At 50.4% G+C, this 19,482-nt stretch overlaps 1 protein-coding gene across 1 annotated transcript in view; it reads right to left on the bottom strand.

Moving 5' to 3' along the window:
- SHISA6 (shisa family member 6) overlaps positions 1 to 14,306 on the bottom strand; it is a 406,826-nt gene extending 392,520 nt beyond the window's left edge. Inside the window, exons 1-2 of the mRNA XM_030534874.1 lie at positions 14,268 to 14,306; positions 13,542 to 14,104 (exon numbers count right to left, since the gene is read on the bottom strand). Coding sequence (XP_030390734.1) covers positions 13,542 to 14,104; positions 14,268 to 14,306 — 602 coding nt within the window. The remainder of the gene's footprint in view (positions 1 to 13,541; positions 14,105 to 14,267) is intronic.
- Between the last annotated feature and the right edge of the window lie 5,176 nt (positions 14,307 to 19,482).

Consider the following 19,482-nt stretch of genomic DNA (forward strand, 5'->3'; position numbering starts at 1 on the left):
TGTGGTGGGGTAGGGCAAACTGAGCAGGGCTAGTCAGCCCTAGGCCTCCCACCAGGCCTCACTGAGACAGGAAGTATTTTTAGCCATGTTTGGTTAGGACTGATCACATGTAGAAGCCCCCCCACCAGGACTAAGTCCCCATTGTGCTGGGAGCTGTAGGCATACACATGCAGCATGACACAGACACAGAGAAGGAAGGGTGTGATATGCTTAGTGGAGAGTGGCACCCATTCATGACCCAGTTACAGCACCCTAATCCTCTTAGCCCCAGCCTGAATTAGAACAGCCTGGGGGTTACACCAATTTACAACGGCTAGGGGTGCACTCTGCCTTACCTCCTGCACTAGAACCGTAAGTAGCCAGAGTAGGAGCAAATCACACCATCCAAGAGCTTCCCCATGGCAAGGGAAACCTAGTTAGGGCCTGAGCATGGCAAAGAGGACAGAACAGGGGAAGAGAATCAGGCCCAGAGCATTTAAGCCCTATGTTTTCAAGTGTGCCCCTTAATCTTGAGTGTCTGACGGTTTGACCAACAGCCCGATTTCTCAAAGGTTCGGTGTGCCCATGGCTGCTGTCGACTGCACACTGAGCTGTGGGTGCTCATTGCCTCTCGAAACCAGGTCTGAGAAGTCTCAAACTGACCATCCAAATCCTGATTCACAATGAATTGCAATATGGACTTCTGTGACTGGCCCAAGGTCACCCAGTAAGCCAGTGACAGAACTGAGAACAGGAACCAGGGCCCCAGGCCCTCCCCTGCTTTAAACATTAGAGCATGAGTCCTTCCTGATGGGAGGATTCATTCATCCCACTGGTGCTCCCCTGCTGCTGCCCAATGCAAACATTTCTTCCCACTGCATTTGCATGCTGGCGGGCAGGGGACCTGGAGCCAGACTTGCCCTTTTGGGACCAATCCTGCAAGTCCAGGGCAGGGGGAGCTCCCCCTAAAGTCAATGGCTGTTCCAGGCCGACCAGCATCACAGGACTGGGCCTCGGGCACACGTCTCTGAGCGATTATTTAGGGGCTGGTTAAGGAACAGCATCTGTGCTACAGAAATGACAGAAGACACATTTCAGTTATGGAGATTTTGACATTATTGCTATTTATTTGCAGTGACCCTCACCCTGGGCTAGGTGCTCCTCAAAAACTCAAGAAGGATAGTCCCTGCTCTGAGCGAGCTGATGGTCCCAGCACAGACAGAGATCAGAAGATGGGGAACACCAACAGTGGGGCTGGAACAATTTTTATAGTGGGGTGCTGAAGGCAGAAACAATGTATTTAGGTTGTTATTACTACTTCAAATCGCGGGTGTGGGAGCACCCCTAGTTCCAGCACTATGAACCCCAGGAGGCAAGGTGCATACAGGTCATCTTAATTCTCTGAAGGTGACACAGCAGAAAAGGGGCTAGAGGGGGCCGTGTGGGAGAAGGCAGAGAGTGTGAAAAGACGACACGCAGGGAGCAGAATCTGGGCACACTGGCACAGTGGAGGGGGCAGGGGTGATGCCCTATCACAGTACAAGACATGTTATTTCTCTCAATACTTTCGTTGCTGGTGCTATTCTTACTCAGAGCCAGTATTCAGTGTTCGACTGATCACTAGGAATGGGGATGCCCAGCCTTCAAGATGGAGAGTTTGCTTTGATTCCCTAAAATTAATTGAGGCAATTAAAGTGAATATTCTCCAAAGGGATCTGAGTCAGTAAGAAGTGCCCAACCCTCTCAGCCACTGTCTACCTCAACCACAAGACTATGTCAGCTCCTCTGGGTGAGCGCTAAGGCATGTGTTGGGAATCTAGTCTGGTGTGTGAATCGTTTCCAAGAAAGCCATGCACAGCTGCTCCTCAGCTCCAACCAGGAGCTGAAATCCCCAATCCTGATTGTAAGTACAAAGCAAACTCATATGCTATGTGAGGAAGAGCATTCAGCTGTAATCTTTTATTAGTTTCCATCCTGAAGGAATGGTAACGGTGAATGAGCAAAACAGTCGCAGCAAAACAGGGGGAAACCTGTACAGTACAATGCAGCCAACCTCAGGCTAGAAAAACAGAGGCTGTTACACTGAAAAGAAATGAAGAAACTGGAAGTTCCAGTCAGGGAAATGAGGTCTTCTTTTCATTTGGTTGCACCTTCAAAGTCTATGTTAGAGAAGCTGAACACAACCGTCAGAAGACGCCTGGGATCCGAAGTGTATTGGGACTAAAATGATCTTGGATAAGCATGAATGAAAAAGCAACTTGCCAGAAAGTGCCCACTCCATACAGAACGGGCTGCTCTAAATGTTTACCACTCATTGCTCTTCCTTACCTCCTGGGAGGATGAGGAAAAGCTCTTGATACCATCAAACCAGAATTAAATAGGCAGAGCTACAAGTACAACTGTTGCACGTGCTGATTAGTTGCTTTTTAATTCTTCTGTAATGTTGTGTGTGATCAAAATTATTCCTCATAAACCGCGCCAAGGGCTAAGCTTCTCCCTGCTGTACCTCTAGTGCAGTCAGACTGAGAATGAATTTGGCACCATGTAAATAGCTCTATTTTAGCTGTATACGTTCCCACTGTAAAAGCTACAAGGAGGATAATGGAAGGAGCTGTAAATACTTGCTCTTACTGCCCTTATCATGTGATTAGTCCCACCGCAATCAAATGCTTCCTTCTCATCTGAGTGAGGGATGCAGAATCGGGGTATGAAGCATCGCAGAAGGCTTTCCATGCCAATGCCGTTTGATATCAGAACAACAAGTCTTGCTCAGCAGGATGCTTTACCTTTAGTGCAGCAGATGGGATAGTCAGAGTTGCGTAACTGCACAATCATATCCTGAGAGGATGGTCTATGACATAGCTTTTATTAGCACTCGATTGAAGTGAGATCATAAGGGACCAAATTCTGCTCTTAGCTACCCCCACGTGAATCCTGCCTGACTCCACTGTCATCAAGAGAATGATTCTGATTTTACACTGGTGTAACCAAAAGCAGGATCCAGACCCAGTACTGGTAGGTCTAGTAGAGAATTGTCCGAATTCCTTAAAGAAAGCGCAGGTTAGATCCTGCTGTCAGTTACAACACCAGCATAATTCCAGAACAGCAAGCCACTGGCGTTACTTTCGATTTAGACTGGTGTCGCTGAGAGCTTCTTTGGAAGGAAACCCAGGGGTGGGAGGTGGGGGGTGAACAAAGATGACTACGGCTGCTGGAGCCTGTCCTTTTAAGAAGGAAAAGGAAAGGATGTCGGAACTGCCCAATCCCAAGAAGGGTGGGAATGCGCAGGGGAGCAGTGAAGTGGAAAAACCATAATGATCTTGCGGTGATCCCCTGAGGAGGAGAAAAGCAAGGAACAGGCAGTGCTAGTGTCAGCTGAGGCAGGGGAAGGCAAGGACCATGGAAAGGAAGTGCCCTGAGCTGAAGGAAGGGAAAAACAGAACAAAAGGAAAACACAAGGAGCAGACGCTGGAAGAGAAGAAACTGACTCAAACATGACAACAGAAAGAGCACAGGGGGTGAAATCCCCGCAAGAGGTGGAGTGGATCCTTAGCTCACTGCATGTGTTTGGGGGTGGGGCTAGTTGGTGGGCCAATTACGGAGATTGTATGTCAGCATAGCAACACTGACATCAGCAGCAACACAAATTTATACCACCCAAGGATCTGGCTCCACTGCTTGAAATTTGGCAGAGTCATAGGAGCCCTTCCTCCTCCACACAGGCTGTAGGTACTACAGGCCTGACTGAACCAGTGATTTCAGTGAAGTTTCTGCAGACTTAGAGCAGAGTGAGAGCAGAACCAGACCCAAGGAACCCCAGAGACCTTCCTCTGCATAGCTCCTTCAGATGAGAGCTCTTCAGAACCGGTCCTCTTAGTGCTAAGGCAGCCAGACTGCATGGCTTACCAGTGCACACTATGAAAAGCCAGGGGATGAGCAAATCAGTCATTCGACACCACATCTACACTCCTCTCATCAGCTCCCTTTCTTGGTCTCAGCTCCTTCCTTCTACCCCATTTGACCATGTTTTGTGATTATATTATCATGTGATTTGATTGGAAGCATAGAGGAGGACTTTCAGAGATCACACAGTACACAGGTCTGCCATACATCAGTACAAAAGTGACCTATGGGATCAGATTGCCAAAGATGGCTGGGAGATGCCCTTTATAATGTTTAGAGTGCAATTTTATGATAGTTCATTTTCATGGATCACAACAAACCAGCATAAAAATGAACCATCTCTCTGCAATGGTTATGGGAGGTTATGGCGCTTGGCTGCCCACTGGAGCCAGGGACCCAGGCTCTGAAGCAATGGAGGTGGCCCAGGATCTTCCAGCTTTGCCCTTCTCTCTAGACCTGTTTCCCAACTTCACTCCGAGCTCTGTACTTCCCCCACCCTACTCATTTCACATGTTAACTGAATCTCCCCTTGACATGATCTCACCACATAGGTCCCTCTCTAACACTTTTTAAGCCTGGAAGCTGAGTCCCAGTCCAACAGGGTTCCTGAGGGCACTGTATCAGACTGAGACCCCCATCTAATGAACAGAGGAGACTGGTCAGAGGGAGCAGCTGCCTCCATAGCCGAGCTGTGAATTGCTGACAACTTGGACTCCAATCCCCTTCTGCATGCCTTCTCCATTAGCCCTGGTTACCAGCAGGGGCTGGAGTCGAATGGAAATGAACAGAGAGGAGGAAAGCTGGAGTCCACCTCGTGAGAGACCCCCAATCTGCAACTCTGCTCCAGAGACAGCTGCCCCCTGCAGCATCAGAGAACAGAAACAGCTGGTCCATCCGAGCTCAGTTAGGATCTTCTGAATGACACAAAGAGCTCTGCATGTTGTATTTGAAATTGAAAAAGTGGACTGCGTTTGAGATGCTGTTAATGTGTGAGCACGTGCGTATGAAGTCTGTGGCTTCTGTAGTTGTATAGCCAGAGGAAAGTGGAAATATTCCCAAAAGGGAGAAGTCTTCACTATTTCCAATGCAAAACTTAGTAAATATTTTTCTTTGAAAAACTTACATGGGACATTCAATTATCCTTTGAAGAGTCACTTTGCCAAATTCAATCATTTACTGTGAAATTCCAGAATTTTAGCCCAGCTTTAAGTATAAATCTCAATGAAATCTTAACTTTAGGCCCTCTAAGGGCCAGTTCCTGATCTCATTTACACTGGTTTTACACCAATGTGATTTGGAAGTGACTCACAATTCACACTGGTGTGGTAGAGCTCAGAACCAAGCATTTAGGTAAGGTTATAGCTAACTAATATTCTTGTATATTATGAAGCAGTGAACATGCAAATAAATTAAACTGGCAAATCAACAGAGAAATGAAGAGAGTCTCTGTGAGATCATCACAGATCAGGCTCGTTCATGACTATGCTGGACAGTGGTAGGAAAACACTCCTCATATGAGGACAGCTGCTGCTATCTGGCACAACTGTGTGGCGCAAGACAAATTACCAACACATATAGCACCTTCAATCCAAGGAGCTCAAAGTGTGTTATACATAGTAAGTAGTACAGTAAATCTCCAGAGACCACTGTGAAGTAGGCAAGGACAACTAAACTCTCAACTAAAATGCAACTAGCCCTGGGGTGGAACACAAACAGCTGTGTAACAGTGACCAACACCATTATATAACAATTTAAGAAAGGAAGTGAAAATTGAAACTATTGGTGGAGTTTGTCAGCAGAGTGCAATTATGTTGGATGGAACATGGCCAGGATACCAGGGCTAATAGCCTCTCTCTCACAGAAAAGTGCCCTGGGCTACTTAATGACCACAGATGGCCATAAGACTTTGGATTTGCATCTCATCAGCAAACTAGTGGCTCCAGCAGCACTGTTCCCTAGCAGCATTCTGGAGTAGTATGTGTGTGCTGAGTCAGAGAGAACACTGCCACCTACTGTATCAGCAACACTACTTCCTGCAGTACCTATGTTTTTCTTGAATACACCTGTCAAAATATTAACTCACCAGATCCTTACCTAGCTCAGGAGAGCCAAAAGGAACACAGTGCAAGGTGGCATGGCTGAAGGAAGTGACAGATTTCTAGAAAAGATACTCAAAGCAACTGAAAAAGTGTCCCTCCACAGAAGAGCAACGAAGTACAAGAGATAAACCAAGAGGAGGAGGAAGAGGAGAAAGGGGATAGGAGACTTTCCAAGAAACTTCAGGGTTATGAAAACTGCATGAATTACACTTAAGTCCAGATCTACAAAGGTATTTAGGCTCCTTACCTCCACTGAAATCAATGGAGGTTAGGAGCCTAAATACCTTTGTGGATCTAGGCCTAGCACATACCCAATTGAATGTTCAGAAGACAGGTGTCTATACTGTGCTCGTACAGTAGACCTGCTAGGGCATAACAGTAACCGTGCATGCAGAATATGCCGCTCCATGACTCAGAAGGTATTTGTATGGATGAACATATGTTTGCAGCAAATATCTGCTTGGATATTGTGTGTACACACCTTAGGGGTGTGAAAATAGGACCTATCATGGCAAAGAAAACTAGGTTTATTCAAAAGAAAACTCTTTTTTATGCTGCCATGATAGCTAAGAGAAGATTCAAAAGTCACTCAGAATTAGAAAAGATATTTTAAAAGGTTTCTGGTCCTCAAAGGGTCAGATCAATTAGTAGTTAAGAACTTGAACAGTCCAGTATACCAGAGGAAACATCATGATTGGAAACCAAAGCTGAACTTGAATCCATTGTTACCTGGTGATCGGCTATTAGCAGTAGAGAATAGTAATTAGAGAGCAGGTAATTTATGAACTAAATTGGATTCAGAGGCTTATATAGCAGTCAAGAACAGGAGAAACAGCACATTCAAAGCCCTCATACAGGTTTATCGCAGAAGAAAACGAAGTGGCATCAGGGTCCTAAATAATACTGGAGTCAGGAACTTGACCTTTGAGAATTACTACAGAAAATGATGCTACATCTGGGAGAAGTTCAGGAAGGGAGGCTGCAGTTAACCAGCTTCCACTACGGAACCAGAGTCCAATTCTTCAGAATGCAGCAGCAGCAGAGAAACCATGGCAAACAGTAGTCATTGGACCGTGCAAACTGTGACCAGAGATTATGGGTGGCTGTTTAAAGTCTCCTGGATGCAGAATGAAAAATTACTCATACATGGACACATGAACAAACACACCTATATGGGGCCTGATTCTGATTTCAAGGTTTTGTTTTGTTTTGTTTTTACACAACACTTAATTCCACTGACTTAGGCCTATAGCTTCATTTAATCTACTATGGTACAAGTGTGAGAGAGGAAAGTTATATTTACTAAGGTGAAATGTAACAGGGTTCACACCGAGTGACAAACTTTACCTCACTTTGCTAGTTAAGCAGTGATTTTTGGTCAATATACCATTTTCTTCAGATAAAGGATGGGATGCTGGAACCATAATATTCCTTTAAGGGTGGGGCTTTGGAGTGGGCAGCTGGGAATAGGCAATTCTGAATTGGAGAATGAGAGGACTGAATTAAGTGTAGTGAAGGTAGTAGGACCCTTTGGAGAAGAAGGGAGCCAGGCATCATCAGTGGGAAACAGTTAGTAGGAAGCAGGACAGAGAGTGTGCATAAGAGATATTCGGGTCAGATAAATGAGACACAGCAGAGGAGAATGTGGAATGAGCAGAGCATAAAAAGAACTCAGCGGAAAGAGGAAGAAAAGAGCAGAAGTGACAGAGAAATAAAATCAGCTGGACAATCCACCTGAAAAGATATGTGTTCTTAACTCTCTTTCACTGCTCCGGGGACGTGCCTAGCTTGAAGTGCTGCTCCCCTGATGTTGACTAAAGAACCATACACAAAACCCGTGTCCTTCAACTGTCAGGGTACAGATAACTGGACATTGGATCTGAACCAGTCCTGGCTTGGGTTTAGCAAAAACCAACCCTGTGAGTACTTTTACACATCTCACCTATTTGATTAGCTACAGGCCTTGAAAAATCCATCTGCCTACACACTAGAGGTTTCCCTGACAAGCATGGAAGCTTAAGCCATCAAGCAGGATGTAAGAATTAGGAGAATTCTCTAACCCATCATTTACTCATGAAGAAAACCTTCCAAATGTGAACCAACTCTGATATGATACAGTGCAGTCTTCCTGAATCTGCAGACAGAAAGCTCCAGTGCCTCTGATGTTGCTCAGAGTTTTGCCTCAAAGTAGACCAGTTAAATTGACAAGAGAATGGTTCATTTCACTGCGGTTACTGCTGCTGCTACTTGGGACAGCTATGAACAGCCACAAAAACAGCCACTGGATTTATCCATGGAAAGGAGGATGCAAAAAACAGAGGTGGGGAGAGGTAGAGTAGCAGAAGCATCTCTCCGCTTCCCTCCTTGTACCATCCAAGATGACATGGAAGATGGGTAGAGTAGTGACAACCCTATGCTCTCCCAGTAGCAGCAGGCTCTTGAGTTACTATTCAATGTGTGCAGCCAGAATGGAATAGAGCTTCAAATTTATCAGACGTAGTAACCAGAGGTGGATATGAAAGATGGAGCCTCCAAGCAGGATCCAGGGCTAGCACCTTGGTACAGCTGCAGCAGTCTCCCTTCTTTTCAGCAGTTAGAGGAGGCAGGGAGAGCAGATCTGAGCTTCTTACCAAGCTATGGACCTTGCTGGTACCCCAGTGCAACCATAAGCACCTTTGTCTTTCTTACCCGGCTCTGGCTAGTGGAGGAGGTGCTTTAGTCCTCAGGATACCAGTCTGCTAAATTTCTCAGACCTGCCACAGAAATATAAAGAGTTTTTGCAATGTCCCTGAACAAATGAGTGGAGCAGTTACTTCTGCTGAACGCTAAACAGGAGTCATGGGGCAATACTACCAGTACTGAATTATTTATGTACTGCAACATGGGGATTTGGGGTCATGACTCCTAGAAGAGGAGATTCTGGGTCATCCATATATGCTACAGAAACAGATTCTGGCTTTTAAAAACAACTGAGCTTCCTATTTTGTTGTCATCAAGGATTCTGTAACTGACTCTCTTCATTTAAATGACGACACGGCCATATGTAATTAAAAAAAGCCCATGCAGAAAGAAATTGCCATCATCTCTGCACATGTTTGCAGAGAAATCCAAAAGAAAACACTGGTTAGACAAAAATGTTAGAAATCAGCAGTAGTTTATATCTAGAGCACACCATGCATTAGTGATGACTGCATAACTCCAGAGTGGTGAACTGAGACCAAGCCACGAGTCAGTTTTTCAGGTTAGGCAGAAAGATTTTAAAAAATTCTAAAAGTCAACTCATTTGAAATAGTCCAACTACTTCCACAGTTCTGGATATATTTTAGCTTCTGCTTATCCAGACATGTTATTTTTACAAATCAACCATAATATTGTCATTGTTCTTGCTTATTTGAAAACCACAGAGGCACCACTAATTACTTTACAGGTATCATCCTGGGGTATTAAAAAAAAAAGATAAGATCAAATTTTCAGTTGTGCCCAATGAAGAGTCAGCTGCTTGTTTCCTATGGTAGTGATGCATGCATAAACCAGCCATTCTATCTAAAGCCACACATGAGCTTGATAGCTACAGAAAAGCTTCTTTTAAATGGGCTAATGCTGCTGCTGAAAAAGATAGCTGAGAACTTTCTCAGTTCTCACATGGCATCTCCACACCGCTCTGTTAAACCACCCTCTGTAGCTTTTCATTGCAAATTGTATTTTCGGGTTTGATCGTGCTCCTGTTGAAGTCAGTGGGAATCTTGTCATTGACTTCAGTGGGGCAAACTTGGGTCCATCTTGAGCTATTTCTGGGAAGGTTCTGATTTCTGTTTAAACTGTCATTCACCTCACTAGGAAGATTTTGGTGGGATGCACACCCTAATATATAATGTAAACTGACATCTGTCCAGTGCATTATTCCAGATGTTAAATACAACTCAGATTGACATAGACCCAAATGTATGTATACACCTGACAACACTGTTTTTTCCTCACTATTCCCATCATTCAGCTGTGATTCTCAGGGACAAAAGGTGCACAGTTCTATTCTATAAATTTACATTATGTTTAGGATGCAAACAGCACAATTCCATAGACCATACATCCCCCTATCAGTTGGAGATATGCTTCATAATATTTAAACCAGTGTGCCATGTTGATCAAATTTAGGTTAAACATCTATGAGAGGTATAATCTTTATCAGCTACCACATTATAATAATAAAAGTCAAACAGTTCTTTAAAATGCTCTGGAAATCAAGCTTTTCGAGCACTCGATCTGCCATTCATACCCCTCATCCACACGCAGGTGATTCATTTTTACCAGTACTTATCTAAATAAAGCAAAGGAGGCATCAAAGGAATGGAAATTACAAGAATAACTTAGACAAGTCTAGCAACACTGCCTATTATTCCAACGGGCACGGGAGTACACTAGCACAAATAATGTCAGGGGAAGCCTTGGATCACAGTTAGTGGGAAGACAGACCATTATTGGGGCCCAAGTCCCCTTCCCGTAAAGTTAAGGGGACTCACTAATGGGAGTTGGATCATGCCCTACATTTATAAATTGCAGCTGGTTTTAGCTGGCATAAACGGCCATAGCTGTTCTGAAGCCAATGAAGCTACACAATGTACTGCAGTTGATGCTCTAGTCCTCCTAGAAACAAATATACAGTACAAGAATCTATTCCTGATGCGACTGCCTTTGGAACCCCTGTATTGTACAGACATAAATGACCAAAGTTCAACAATTAGAACCAAAGGATCTGTGCTCAAATTCAGACACTGCAACTTACATAATCATGCAAAGCTTTTCCTTTCAGCAGACAAGTTTTTGGTTGGGGGCTCCTCAGCAGGCGTGAATCAGGATAGCTCTGCTGACTTCGTTGGAGCTATGGCAATGTATGCCAGCTGAGAATTTGGATCTCAGAATTTATGTATGAGAGACAGTTAGAGACAGAAGATATATTTTATTTTAAACTCCTATCAAACACAGAACTCCTCTTTTGCCGCTTTACACTTTTTTCTTTCCGTAAGAAGCTAAAATTTCCACTCCCCAAACTATGTGGCTCACATTTTTATTTCAGCCTTTAAAATGTGGTCAGGGTTTTTTGATAAACACAGTGAATGAATTTTTAATTAAGATGATTTAAATTAAGCATTATCTGCCAAAGACACTTGCTTCTTCCCATGAAAGTGTGTTCCAATGCATTTTTCAGAAGTCGTGTCCCACTGTTTTCAAGTTTATATTTGGGAACTCTAGGAACACACAAAGTTCCAGTACTAGACAACATTCTAAGGTACTAGCTCACCAGAAATTGAAATCAGCTAAGGACATTCCTTAAGGAAAAGTGACATGGAAATCTGACCTTTATATTTCCAAATAGATTTATATTAAGCACCACACCTAATGTATTAAATTTGTCTCCTACAGTTTCTCTATTAAAAGCATTAAGCATGTAATATTTTAAAATAAAAATTACACTAAGATACCTCCCTAACTCCCCTGACCCCCAGGACAGGACCTGTAGCTTGAGTTATTTGGAAAATCCCCTGACACTGTTTGCCCCCACATGCTCTTTTGGAATCTCTGTCAGGGGGATTTGCTAAGAGGCAAAGTGGGAACAGGCCAGTTGTTGCTTTTGTAACTTCTCACTTTAATGTCCTGATAGCGTACCTGACAGCAGGCTCAGGACAGTGTAGGGGCCAAGGGGAGAATTTTTCAGTGGCCAGGGCACTGGACTTTGCAGCCAGGGGCCTGGTTGAATAGTATGTGGGGGGAACTGTCCAGGAGCCCGGGTGCTGAATGACAAGTAGAGGGGAGTGGGATGGGTGGCAGCAGAGAGGAGAGTGCCCTAGGGCACAGGGCTGAGGGTCCCTCCAAGGACGAAGAGTGCCCCACACCTGAGTGTGTTCATCTGCTGAGGCACATGGAAGGGTGGGAGCTGGGGAGGGGGAGGTCTGTGCATGTTCACTCTCCAGAGAGGGCAGGGAGTCGTGGTAGGGGGGCAGGTGAGGGTGTGTGTATCAGTGGGAAGTGGGGGGGGGAGTGTCTCTGAGCTGCAGATGTTCAACCCCAGGGCAGGCTGAGGAACTTAGGGTAAGTGTATCCCAGCTGGCGGGTATCCCGGAGGGGGCAGAAAGGAGTGGTTTCTTTGGCCTAGGGTCTCACCTCTGGCTGATCATCTCTGGGGTATGCTTTGTGGAGGGAGGGTTGGGTTCCCCATACAGCTGGTGAGGGGGTTCTGTACTGTGGACAATCATCTCCAGGGTGAGGTTAGGGGAGGGATGTCCCGAAGGCTGTGTGTGTGTTTATTAGGGGTGTCCCAGAGGGGGGCATCCTGGAGGAGCCAGGCTGTGAGAGAGGGTGCTCCCCTGTGGATGTTCATCTCCCAGGGTGGACTATGTGGGGAGCTACATGGTGTCCTAGAGGGAATGGACTGTGTTGGAGGTTGGGGGCTGTTCAGAGAGTTAGGGGGTGTTCTGAAGAGAGCAGGCTGTAAGGGAGGCTGGGGGAGTGTCCCATGGGGGTCTCACCTCTGGATGTTCATCACCCAGAGTGGGCTGTGTGGCACTGTCCTGGAGGGACAGGTGGGATCTCACCTGTGGATGTTTATCTCCCAGGGTGGGCTGCATGGTGCCAGAGGGTGTCGCTGACAGATGTCCCAGCATGGGAGGGGCTCTCACTGGCAGATGTTCATCTCTGGGGGTAGGCTGTGTGGGGACTGGGGGTGTTCTATAGAAGGCACGGGCAGAGGTGGGGGGGCAGAGGATGTCCCCAATGGGGTGGAAGGAGAACTCTCCCCTGTATATATTCATCTCCCGGGGCGGGCTGTGTGGGGACTGGTGGTGTCCTGGAGGGGGCGGGCTGCAAGGGGGGGAGGATTGAGGGATGTCCCAGACGCGGGCTCTCACCTGTGAATGTTCATCTCCCCAGGCAGGCTGTGTGGGGACTGGGGGTGTCCTGGAGGGAACGGGCTGTGTTGGGACTGGGGGTGTCCTGGAGGGAATGGGCTGTGTGGGGACTGGGGGTGTCCTGGAGGGAACGGGCTGCAAGGGGGGGGAGGATTGAGGGATGTCCCAGACACGGCTCTCACCTGTGAATGTTCATCTCCCCAGGCAGGCTGTGTGGGGACTGGGGGTGTCCTGGAGGGAACGGGCTGTGTGGGGATTGGGGGTGTCCTGGAGGGGACAGGCTGCAAGGGGGGGGGAGGATTGAGGGATGTCCCAGACACGGGCTCTCACCTGTGGATGTTCATCTCCCCGGGCAGGCTGTGTGGGGACTGGCGGTGTCCTGGAGGGGGCGGTCTGTGTGGGGACTGGGGGTGTCCTGGAGGGGGCGGTCTGTGTGGTGGGGGGAGGATTGAGGGATGTCCCAGATGCGGGCTCTCACCTGTGGATGTTCATCTCCCGGGGCAGGCTGTGTGGGGACTGGCAGTGTCCTGGAGGGGGCGGGCAGTGTGGGGACTGGCGGTGTCCTGGAGGGGGCGGGCTGTGTGGGGACTAGGAGTGTCCTGGAGGGGGCGGGCTGCAGGGGGGGGGAGGATTGAGGGATGTCCCAGATGCGGGCTCTCACCTGTGGATGTTCATCTCCCGAGGCGGGCGCCGCGCCTTGTCGTAGGCCACCTTGGCAAAGACGCCGGCCACCAGCACGAAGGCCACGGCGCCGCAGGAGATGTAGACCGTGGCGTTGGTGCTGTCCTTGGCCGGGTCGTACTTGTCGGGCTGGCTGCCGTCGGGCGGCGCGGGGCGCAGGCCGGGCGTGGTGATCCAGCCGGGGCTCTGGTAGTTGCGGCACTGGCCCTGGTCGAGCTTCTCGGCGCGCTTGTTGCAGCAGAAGCGGTAGTAGCAGGTGCCGCAGCAGTAGCGGAACCCGCTCTGGCTGTTGTTGCACTCGAACTCCTTGTCCCACTGCCCGCTCACGTCGTAGTAGCCCCAGCACGTCTCGTACGCCGGGCCCGGGGCCGTCCCGCCACCGCCCCCGCTCGCCGCCCCGGGCGCCGCCGCAGCCCCAGGCCCGGCCAGCGTCTGGTTCAGCTCCTTGGGCGGGCGGGGCGGCCGGCGGGCCGCGCCCTGCGTCCGGTTGCCCTTGGGCCGGGGGGGCCCGGCGGCGGGCGCGGCCAGCAGCAGGGCCAGCAGCTGCAGGGCCAGCAGCAGCAGCGGCAGGCGGCCCATGGCGGGGAGCTGGGCGGCGTGGGCCGGTCGGCGGGCGGAGCGATCAGGGGCCCAGGCGCCGCCGCCCCATGGGGGGACCCGGACACAGCAGGTGCCGCCGCCCGGCCTCGGCGCTTCACCGGCGGGCGCCAGGCTCCGACGCCCCACTCTGGAGAATCCCCTTCATCCCGGCAGGAAGCGAGAGGCGCTGGCCGGAGCCCTGTCCGGCTGTTCCGCGGAGATCGGCGCGTCCAGTCCCGGCAGCTGCTCCTCGGGCCACGGGCTGGGGAGAGACGGGAGAGGGGGTCAGAGACCGGGGGGTCAGACCGCGGGAGGTGGAAAGTCAGAGCCGGGGGAGTGGGGAGAGGGGATGGTCAGAGAGCGGGATCTGCGTGTCGGGCGGGGAGTTGGGGAGCCGGGAACCAAGGGAGCCAGTGGAGGATCTAGGAAGCTACAAGAGGGAAAGAGGCAGAGAACAGGAGCTGTCACCACGAGGCACCCGGGGGATGAGGGGACCCAGCCCTGCCCTAGCAAGGACTTCGCACTGAGGAGAGAGGGCTGCGGGATGAGGGGATTCAGAGTGGAAGGGCGGGGGGCAGACGGGGGCAGGGGGATGCTAGATACAGGGGGAGCTGGTGGGTGCGGAGCCTGGGGGAGACGGGGGCAGGGGGTCCTAGATGCAGGGGAAGCTGGTGGGTGCGGAGCCTGGGGGAGACGGGGCAGGGGGTCCTAGATGCAGGGGAAGCTGGTGGGTGCGGAGCCTGGGGGAGACGGGGGCAGCGGGGTGCTGAATGCAGGGGGAGCTGGTGGGTGCAGAGCCTGGGGGAGACGAGGGCAGAGGGTGCTAGATGCGAGGGGAGCTGGTGGGTGCAGAGCCTGGGGCAGACGGGGGCAGCGGGGTGCTAGATGCAGGGGGAGCTGATGGGTGCAGAGCCTGGGGGAGATAGGGGCCGGGGCCAAACGCAGGCGGGGTGTGCGGGGCACGAGGGTGCTGTGGTGGGGAGGGTGAGCTGGGGCGGGAGGCAGGGCAAGGAGACGGGGTAGTTAGCGGTAGGTGGGGGTAGTTAGGGGCAGGGGGAGGCGGCAGAAACCGGTGCCTGAGGCGCGGGGCGGAGGATGCCCGACTGGGGGATCCCGTGGCTCGCCGCCCTCGGGCGCCCCGCAGTGCCCCTGCCAGGCGCAGGGGCAGGCTCGTCTCCCCTGCAGCCCGCCCGTGCAGAGCCCGCGCCCCGCTTACCATGCCGCCCGGAGAGGACTGCAGCGGGCTCGGCTCGGCGGCGAGTGGCGGGGGGAGCGGGCGGCTGCCTGCGCTACAGGCGGGAGCGGAGCCGAGCGCCCAGCCTTAGGTCCGCCCACCGCTGCCAGGCTCGCTCCTGACATCACTCCGGGCTCGCGTCACCGGCCCACGGGGCGCTGCTTAATAAACATGGGCCCAGGTGCGGCGGCCGGGCCGGGACAGCGCTCGCCTCGGGGATCCCCTGCCCGGGCCCTGGGCTCTCCTCGGGGGCGGAGGCGGGCGAGCGGCGCCCGTCCTGCCAGAGCGGTGTCGGGGCAGCCACAGGCTCCCGGTGCGCGGCTGGGGCTGCCTGGCCCGAAGGGCTGTCCCGGGTTCCGGGCTGTGCAGCGCTGGGGGGCAGATGGGGAGAGACATCCGCGCGCACCCGGGGCTTGCCCTGACCACCTGGGCATGGGAGGAGGGGCCGGAGCTGGGCTGGAGCCCGGTGACCTCTTGGACTGGAGAGACTATCCCGGGACCCAGCCACGCTGCACAGGACAGGGTCTTGCACACCCGTGCCCAGCCAACCAGAGCAGGGAGAGTGGGAAGGGATGGGTGGCTGACAGTTACCAGTCACTGGAGGTCATTCCCCATTGGGGCTGGGTGAGACCCTCTGCCCCTTGCTAGTTTAGTTCCCAATGGACAGGTCCCTCCACCGCAATGTGTTGGCAACCTCAACTGGAAGGCTATGGGTTGAGTGCAGATGGGGACTATGCTATGGGCTTCCCCTAGTCATGGTGCGGGGGAGGGGGCGGGGCGGGGGGAGGGTAGATGCTGGGAGAAGCTTCTCACCTTGTTCCATGAGGGCACCTACTTGGGGTTTGCCAGCACTAAACTCCTTTCATTGCAAACCATTATTGGCCCTGTGGATTTCTGTTCTGATTGGAGCCAATGTCATTACTGGTCTAGTGGGAGCCTTCCCAAGCCAACCTGTATTACTGGATTTATCCATCATAGTAAGAGACCCCTTAGTGCCAGAGGAAATGCTGGATTGACAGCTCAGGATACTGATGGCCTCAGAATAGGTGTGACATGGGCAGCAGCAGCAATTCAAGCTTACCCACCTCCACCCATCAGTTTGTGTCATCCTGGCGAGAGAGGGGCAGGGGTTGGGGTGGTGTTTATGTGTGATGTGACACTGGAATGTGGTGCCCATGCCCTTCTGTGCTTGGCTTGCCCTCTGAGATTTAGGAAGAGCCCCAACTATGATTTTGTACTGGAGAAATCTGCCCTTGGGGAATGTGAATTGAATCCCCAACGGTGTCCATACAGGCCATTGCACAGCAATCATGACTGTGACCAAGGCAGAACTTATACGTGAGAGGGTTTGTATCCTATTTCCATCCCCAAGAGCCATCCAGTCCCCTCCTCAGAATTTGCTCTGAGTAGGTCATTGATGTTGTGCCTGTACCAAAAGTTGACCTTTCCCCCCATTGAAAACTAATTCAGACACCTTTAAAATATTTTCTTAAGATGCAAAAGAAATCAGCAGCTTTAAGGACACTCAGAGAATACTGGAGAGGATCATAACAAAGAGAAACACAGTGTACAGTAGAAATGAAGTGCTATCCCAAGAGCTATACACAAGCAATCTGTCCTCTGTTGGAGAGAAGGAGGAAGAGAATGGTGAGAGAGAGGGGAGGATGCTTAGAAAAAGTCCAGAAGATTAATTCCCCATGGCCTCATACTTTATATGCAGGGCCCTGCCAAATTCACGGCCATGAAATCTGGTCTTCCTGTGAAATCTGGTCTTTTGTGTACTTTTACCCTATACTATACAGAAACTGGTGTTTCTCAAACTGGGGATCCCGACCCAAAAGGGGATCATGGAGGAGTCACATAGTTATTGTAAGGGGGTCATGTTGTTACCAACCTTACTTTGGCACTGCCTTCAGAATTGGGTGGTCAGAGAGTGGCAGCTGCTGGCCAGGCACCCAGCTCTGAAGGCAGCATCCCGCCAGCAGCAGTGCAGAAGCAATACTATACTGTGCCATCCATACTTCTGCACTGTTGCCTTCAGAGTTGGAGAGCGATGGCTGCTGGTTGAGTGCCCAGTTCTGAATGAAACAGCACAGAATTAAGGGTGGTAATACCATATTATGCCATCCTTACTTCTGCACTGCTGCTGGTGGCAGCACTGCCTTCAGAGCTGGGCACCTAGCCAGCAGTTGCTGCTCTCCAGCCACCCAGCTCTGAAGGGAGCACTGCCAGCAGCAGCATAGAAGTAAGGGTGGCAGTAGGCATGAAACCCCTACAATAACCTTGTAACAACCCTCCACAACACCCTTTTGGGTCAGGACTCCTACAGTTACAACACCATGACTTTTCAGACTGAAATATCTGAAATCATGAAATTTATTATTTGTAAAGTCCTATGACCATGAAATTGACCAAAATGGACTGTGAATTTGGTAGATCACAGTTCATATGTCAAGTTCCCTGGGCATCATAGGTGCGTAACATCCATGGATCAGGGGGATAGCATTTTACACCCACATTGCACAGTTGTAAAGATTTATATGGGATATAAGGTCATGGAGAATCAGAATCTTGCACTCGCTCTGCTACAGGGTTGAGATGAGTATTGCAGAAATTGGGAGAATGTTTTATTTTTTTAACAAGACTTATACACATATTCCCAGTAGGTAACTAAGGTCCAGACAGGTTAAATGACCTGGCTAACATCACAAAGTGAGTCACTGGCAAAGCAGTTGTTAGGAGAACCCAGCAGTGCAGACTGCCAGTTCCCTGCTCTAACCTGGGCCAAATTCAGCAGTGATGCTGCATAAGGGGATGCAAGCTAGGCCCCTCTCCCACATTGACCTATTTGCTGAGGTCTGAGGGAGTCTACGGGAATGAAGTGGAAGCACTGGTGTAGTCAATCTACCTTATACCACCTTTTGTATCACTTCTGAATTTGGCTCACTGTCTCTCTCAGAAAAGACCAGACTAATGAAAGCTGAAATCACAAGCCTGAGTCTTGCCTACCATGTGTCCAGATCATCCCCTCCTGCAGCAAGACCCCCAGGAGGGACTGGGGGAAGGTAGATTCCCATTATGGAGTTTCCTCCAAGTCCTCCTCTTGAAGGTGGGGAGGCAGGTTACCTCTTCCTGACCCCCTGGGGGAGAAGCAGGGAGTCCTGCTGACACAAGACTCCCCCAAAAAGTATTGTGACCCCACCGCTTCCAGCTCCATTAGACCCAAACTGCAAAGGATCCTCAGCCTATGGTTGTCCCCCAGCTCTCCACACCCATCACCCAGCATGGAGGGACTTTTCTGCATTATCTTTTCTATGAATTCCCTATGTGGTTGAGGGTGCAATGTGTACCCACCCTCCCCTCCACCTCTTCTCCATGTTTGCTGAGCCTGCCCCCCTTGGAGATCCCTCTGCATTGTCCTGAACTGTGGGGCATAGTGGCATCCCTTTCCACCTATGCAAGGAGCTCTATGTTCGGAGGGCAGCCTCCATGGACAGGTCTGCAGGATCCATTAGGTTCACGGTTCCCGAGAAACCATGTCACTGATGCTCGTTCTGCTCCAGTACCAAACGCCACAAAGGCACCAGAAATGTCCCACAAAACCCAGCATTGACTTTGCGGAGTGTTCCCTCCTGAGGTACTTAGGCTTCTCAGGGCAGGGACTAGCCTTCCTCTTATGTGTCTATCCGACACCCAGCAGAGCAGGCCCTTGGTCCATGATCGGGCCCCTATATGCTACTGTAATGCCAATAAAAACAGGGGTGATGAGCCAAATCTCCAGGTGTATTTGCCTTGTCCCCTCCCACTTAAAATGATAAAAATGTTAAAAAAAACGTGCTGCTCCCAAAAGCTTCCTCAACAGTCTCGTTGGCCTGCCCTGAGCCAAGGGTCTGAGCAGAGAAGGAGCTGGATAAACATTTTCTGTGCAAAGACACAGTTCTCCTAAGGAACAGGGTCTGGTGAAACATTCCCAGAGTGGGACTGGGAAATCCTTACCTAGCATTGGTTTCCCAAAGCAAATATCAGATTCCGTAGCTCGGACCTTTCCCTCAGACTCACAGCAGTACCCACCAGAGCCTGCAGATTACAAGGAAAATGACTGATCTTC

Source organism: Gopherus evgoodei, chromosome 15, assembly GCF_007399415.2.
Source record: "Gopherus evgoodei ecotype Sinaloan lineage chromosome 15, rGopEvg1_v1.p, whole genome shotgun sequence".
Classification (NCBI taxonomy): Eukaryota; Metazoa; Chordata; order Testudines; family Testudinidae; genus Gopherus; species Gopherus evgoodei.